Source organism: Pan troglodytes, chromosome 1, assembly GCF_028858775.2.
Source record: "Pan troglodytes isolate AG18354 chromosome 1, NHGRI_mPanTro3-v2.0_pri, whole genome shotgun sequence".
NCBI lineage: Eukaryota > Metazoa > Chordata > Mammalia > Primates > Hominidae > Pan > Pan troglodytes.
In genome coordinates this window covers 89,887,691-89,894,201 of record NC_072398.2, presented here as the reverse complement: position 1 = coordinate 89,894,201, position 6,511 = coordinate 89,887,691, and the positions used below count along the sequence as shown (strand labels likewise).

Genomic DNA, 6,511 nt, shown 5'->3' with positions numbered 1-6,511 from the left:
CAGAATCAGGGACAGTCTCAAGACATAGGACTCTCAGGATGAAGTACAGTCCAGGATTCCTCTGTAATTGTTTTGCCCCTCCCAAATTTATATCTTGAACTTATGTCTTGTATCTTTATACAGCACCTGAACCAAGCATTTTGGAGAAATTCCAGCTAATAATAATAACCAAAACCTTCAGCTCTGAAAACAGTCCAGGACTGAATAAGATCTTGGGCAAAAGAACTAGACAGTTTTGGTTTATTTTCCCTTTCATTTTATGTCTTCATCATATTCGTTGGAGGCTCATTCTCTGTCATGGAGTAAATGGGATTAAGTTTTTACCTATGATTTATTTTTTAATTTTTTGTAGAGATGGGGTCTTGCTATTTTGCCCAGGCTGATCTCAAACTCTTGGCCTCAAGCGATTCTCCCACCTCAGCCTCACAAAGTGTGGGATTATAGGTTTGAGCCACTGCGCCTGGCCAAGTTTCTGCCTATAATAAAGCCATCCATTAGAAAGAGACTAAACCATACAGAAAAAGACATCAATTCAAATCCTGACTCTTCTACTTTCTAGATTTGTGATCTGGGAAAATTTTCTTATACCTCCATGGGCTTTAGTATTTCATTTGTGAAAAAAAGAAAAGGATAATAGTCATCCTGTCTACCTCTTAGAGTTCTTCTGAGAATCAAATAAGAGGCTGTATTTGAAAGTTCTTTGTAAATTGTAAACATTTATACAAATTTAGGAACTTTTAGCACCTACATGAGATCCAGTCTTTGCCACCACTACCCTTTACCCCCATGACCCTGCCCATAAAAATATTTATACTCAGGGCTTAGAGAAAACACTAGGGAAGATGCGCAACATATTGCTGGTGCTGGCTGTGGATTCATGGAAATCAGTGAAAGATCAGGATGCCTATAGCTTACCCGTGCCTTAGAACAATTAATAGTATGAGGAAGTGTGGCTGGGGAGAAAACTTTTAAATATCCATGAGACCCACAAGTCCCATTTTTTCCAAGGAATGTTTTTGGGTCACAAAGAACAGTGAAATTACTGAAACATTTCTTTCCTCTTTTTTTAACTTTGGATAGGGATCTGGTATTACCTTTCTTCACACTCTCCTCCACTTAAAAAAAAATCATTTAAAAGAGGCAAGAAAAGGACAGAATCCCAGTGAACACCCTTGTTACTTAGCTTCATGTAGTGAATAAGTCTGGCCAATGGAGAAAAGATTTCTCTTGCAGCCACAGGCCAGGCAAAGTTTCCCTAGGAGACTCCCTGGTGTTGCTTCAGGATGCTTCCTCTGCCACCTCCCCAAGGTCTATCTTATGTTTTAGCCTTGGGACCAGGCTTTCCACCACATTAACCACACCTTTCTCCCCAGTGCTCTTCACAGCACATCAGCATTTCAGGCATCAGGCTAAACAGCAATTTACCCCTCTATTTCAGACAAGGGATCGAGGCCAGTGATTCAGAGTTCAAAACTGAGAGATTTGATATGGATAGAAAGTCCGGGCTTGATCAGCTTGAGATACATTTTCTGAGAAATTTTCTAGGTTTTTGAGTATCGCATTTCACTTTTATCTCCCCTTTACCCTCACTGCAAGATTGAGGGGACTACGGATAGAACACAGATCTGGATATTCAAGCTGCTAACTAGCTGTGATTGGGCCAAGTTACTTGCCAGCCTCTGAGATTCTATTGTTTCTTTGTTAAAACTGGGAGTCTGGTGGAGGTGATCTCTAAGGTCCCTTGGAGCCCAGATATTTTGTAATTTATTACTTTAAGTTCATATGCAGTAATTATCCAGGCACTAAGGCTCAGAATGCATTCCCCAAGAAGCTCCAGTGTAAAATTTTCCTTTATCCTCCACACATTGGTCTCTTCTTTCACTGTGCTCTTCCGTGTACAGTATCTAAATTCCACATTTGTGCCAGACCTGTCTGGGTGTCTGCCCATTTATTTCTACCCATTTTCTTCTTGATAGTCATACATCTCTTGGTCCAGAGAGAATGTGGAACATAGGGTCAGGGCTTGAGTATTTTGTGGACCCCTAAAATATGGCATTTATGAAGATGGCTTTACACATGAAACATTTTTTATTATGCCAGAGATGGAGTACATGTGTTATAAAGATGATTGGAATAGAAATAATTCACTCTAGATTCACCCTTCTCACCCCCTTTATCACCTCCTGTCTCTTACCAAATTGCTCAAGGCCAGTTCATAGAGAAAAATTTGCTCTCCCATGAATTGCTGTTCCAAATTGGCAGACAAAAAATCTTTATGAATTCACAATAGTTAGGGGCCGATTTCTGAAAAGCAAGTCAGTAGCTCCCCACCGGTGGCCAATGGAAGACATACTCCTGTGACCACCTTCAGAGTGGAGACTCAGACAAATGGTGCACCTTGTCAGTATGTTGAGGAGTTGAGTACTTGAAGAAAGACTCTGATCTTTCCCTCTTCTCATTAAGTGGGAAATGGTGACAACCTGGAGAGGGAAGTTTTATGCTGAGGATGGCAGAGGCACCTGCCAGCCTAGGACTCTAGATAATCTTAGAGAGTCGGGCTGTCTTCCTGCCATAGCTGATCTGCCCAGCTCTGGACAGCTACTTATCAAGTCCAAGTCTCTTTCTGGAACTTCATCAATCACTACAACATTCCCACCACAAACCTTTTACTCTATCAATGTGCTCACCACAAAAATTCACTTATATATTTCACTTATGACAATGACACTCTTCCCCTTCTTGAAAATTAAATGACATAAGTCCACTTTCAGTCTTTCCTGTTATTTCCAATTTTCAAATATCATTGACAATGGTCAGCAATCTCTCTGCAAGGTTGTAGCATCAGGCTGCGATGAAATGGAAACTGCTCACAGATAATTTTTTGAAAAGAAAAGAATGACTTCCTATGGATTCTGAGAAAAGTTCAGATTTTAATTTTTTAACCAGTTTCCAAGAAGATAATACTGCACTGCTGCCAACCAAATTGAATCATAGTAAATATAGTTGAATAAATGGAAAAAAATTATTTTAAATTAAAATATAAGAGCCACTGATTTGCATTTAGTAGAATATATCAGGGCTGAAAGTTTGATTTCTCCACTTATGTTAATGGCTATTTTAGAAATGAGATCCTAAAATGTTGCAGGTTGAGGTCCCCAGAAAACAGACACTGAGACAGAGATTTGAACACAGCAAGTTTATTAGCTCTCAGCATGTACGCTTGTGAAGAAGTGAAGAAAGCAATATTGGGCAAAAACAAATAAGTTGAAATGTGAGGTAGTCAAGCTCCTTCTGGAGCTGGGAGAGCCCTTCCTACTTATCTTAAGGTGAAGGAATACCCTAAATAGACAAACCACTGGAGGTAGTATATCCCTGGGAAGGGAGCATGATCTTGGAAGAAGCAACTATTTAACAAGGACAATTCTTGAAGAGGAACTCAACTGAGAGCCATTAGCCCAAGGCACTCCCAGCAGCTGGAGGAATGCTTGTGTGGGTCCTGAAGGAGTGCAATCCAGGTGATGTGCTGCAGCATTCACCAAATACAACTTCAGATAGAAGACAGTGTGACATTGGCCAGCAGACCTTTACCTGATGGCTTCTAATTAGATTAAGCAGAACTACTAAGCAAAATCTAATTGTCTCTTGACCAACCTCACAGAAACGAACTATATCATTTCTAGAAATCTGGACATTAAAACAAAGATATCTTTTATCTCCAGTCAGACTTCACATGACAATTTTTGGCAAAGAAAGACATGTTAACTTGACTTAAATAATTTATTTCCAATGAATTGTCCCATTTTCAGCATCCAGCAGACTTTACCACACTATCAGAAGTGATATCTTGCCTTTACAGGTTCACCCCATTGGATTGGATGGATTCTGGATACTGTAGGACTGTATTTGAAACTCACGGTATGCTTATTCCTCAGTATAGAAGGCCAGAGTGCAGTGGAAAGATGAGAGAGAGAATATCCTTCCTTGCACCAGAACACATATTTTCACCTTCTGTGATGCTCGGGCATAAAATGCTGTTTATAACTCAGGTTTAAAGTTGGAAGTATAGAAGAAGAAACTTCTGAAAATTCACCCCTGCAGGCTTAGGAGCTCACTGGAAAATTTTTAAGTCATGCATCAGATTTCTGTTCATTAATAATTCTTTTCAGAAGTTGTAGTTAAAGTGCTTATGTTTATAACACTATTTCAGAGAGTTTTATGTCAACCTGGCAAAAGGAACTATTCTTTTACTGATCCTTTCAACCTCCATCCTTTTTACTCTTGTGTTGAATGTATGAAAAGTGTTAGCCTTTTCAGCATGTTCGTCTTTTCAATCTGAGTTTTCTGATCCGGGCATCTCAGGAATATGGACAGTTCACGTCTGTGTTCTCTGTAGCTGATGCTGCTTTGCTCTTTCCCACATCTGCACTCTTTACTCCTAGGTCAGTTAGAGCAGTTCCATCAACTTGGAAGGTCTGCCTCTAGCTTTTTTTTTTTTTTTTTTACAAGAAAGCCTGCAACATCCACAGAAATGCATATGTGTGTGTGTATCTTCTAACTTATTTGCTTAAAATGTGGCACAAATTATTCTGACACCCTTAACAGTCAACTAGAAAATCTTTCTGGGATGGTTTCCAAACATTTTGCTCATTAGCTTTTTAGAACCCTGCTGGACTTTATGTTTCTTTTTTTTTGAGACCCCGTCTAGCTCTGCCACCCAGGCTGGAGTGCAGTGGCGCAATCTCGGCTCACTGCAACCTCCGCCTCCCAGGTTCATGAGATTCTCCTGCCTCAGCCTCCTGAGTAGCTACAATTAAAGGCATGTGCCACCATGCCCAGCTAATTTTTGCATTTTTAGTAGAGATGGAGTTTCACCACGTTGGTCAAGCTTATCTCGAACTCTTGACCTCATGATCTGCCCACTTCAGCCTCCCAAAGTGCTGGGATTACAGACGTGAGCCACTGCACCTGGCCAGACTTTATGTTTTAATGGAGTTGTATAACTCAAAATATTCTCAGGGTATGTGTAACTGTGTGCATGTGTATGTGAGTGCATAATCCAGGCATGCATTTTTTTTCCTACATTCATAAGTGTATGCTAAGCTATTTTCTAACTGTTCTGGAGCAGGGCGTAGAAGATCACAACAACCTCAAACAGAAACCTCCAGTTTTAGCACTCAGTTCAATTTAGTCTAGTCTTCTTGATCCCATACATAAGGGCATTATTGAAAGAGCATTACAAATTAGTACATATTTATAAACGCAAAGGAAAAGCCTTCACAACCTCTCTTCATTAAGGAGACAGAGTCTTTTGCCCCACGGCTCTGTGCAGAGCATCTTTGACCTCCTTGTTCTTCAGGCTGTACACAACAGGGTTCAGTAGGGGAGTGATGAGTGTAGGTCACTGAGATAAGTCTGTCCTGTCCCAGGGAACTCTGGGACTTAGGCTTCAGGTAGATGATGGAGGCACAGCCATAGTGGATGATGACCACTGTGAGGTGGGAGGCGCAGGTGGCAAAGGCCTTCTTCCAACCTTCAGCTGAGGCAATCTTAAGAATGGTGGAGATGATGAGGACATAGGAGATAAAGACCAGGCCCATAGGTAGAACAAGGACACAGACGCTGACAACAAAGTTGATTATCTCATTGGCAGTGGTGTCTGTGCAGGCCAGCTTCAGCAGGGGTCTCACATCACAGAAGAAGTGGGAGATGACAAAGACATCACAGAATGGCAGGCCAAACACAGATGTTACTTGGACAATGGCCATGCCAAGGCCAATCCCCAGTGATCCAGAGGCCAATTGGATACAGGCCCTCTTACCCATGATGACTGAATACCTTAGGGGGTTGCAGATGGCCACATAGCGGTCATATCCCATGACTGTGAGCAGGAAGCAGTTGTTGATGCCAAAGGTGAGATAGAAGAAGAGCTGAGTGGCACAGCTTTGGGTGGCAATGGGCTGATGAGGATTCAAGAGACCAGAAAGCATATGGGGAATGATGGCCACAGTGTAGCAGGTCTCAGAGATGGATAGCCTGCACAGGAAGAAGTACATGGGGGTGTGAAGATGATGGTCCAGGCGAATAATGGTCATGATAATCACATTGCCAGAGAGAGTCAGCAGGTACAAAGTTAGGAAGACAACAAAGAAGAAAGTTTGTGCTGCCGCCTGAAGCTGGAGAAACCTTCAAAGAGGAACTCAGTCACAAAAGTGGAATTTAGCTTTGGCATCAAGGTAGGTCTAGGTTTGAAAGAGCTGGGCAGAGGAAAGAAACATATGATGAGTTAATCATGAAACAGAGTAGGCTGGACCAAGGCTTTCAGTAAAAAGCATGTCCATCCTCTGAGAAATGCCCTAGACCTGTTGTCTACTTGCTCAGAATAATCACCTGTCCCAACCCTCTTCTTTGGAAGCATAGAAGGCTACCCTGGGACCCTGGGATTGAGAGCAGAGATAGTGATCAGAAGGTGGTAACAAACTGAAAGAGATCTGAAGAAACAACTCCCTGGTTC

General features: G+C 41.6%; 1 protein-coding gene across 1 annotated transcript; it reads right to left on the bottom strand.

Moving 5' to 3' along the window:
- Positions 1-5,240: 5,240 nt before the first annotated feature.
- Positions 5,241-6,229, bottom strand: LOC100613191 (olfactory receptor 10J3). Its single transcript, XM_009435265.1, is given in 2 exon segments — positions 5,241-6,151; positions 6,154-6,229. Coding segments are annotated over 2 exon segments (987 nt in total).
- Between the last annotated feature and the right edge of the window lie 282 nt (positions 6,230-6,511).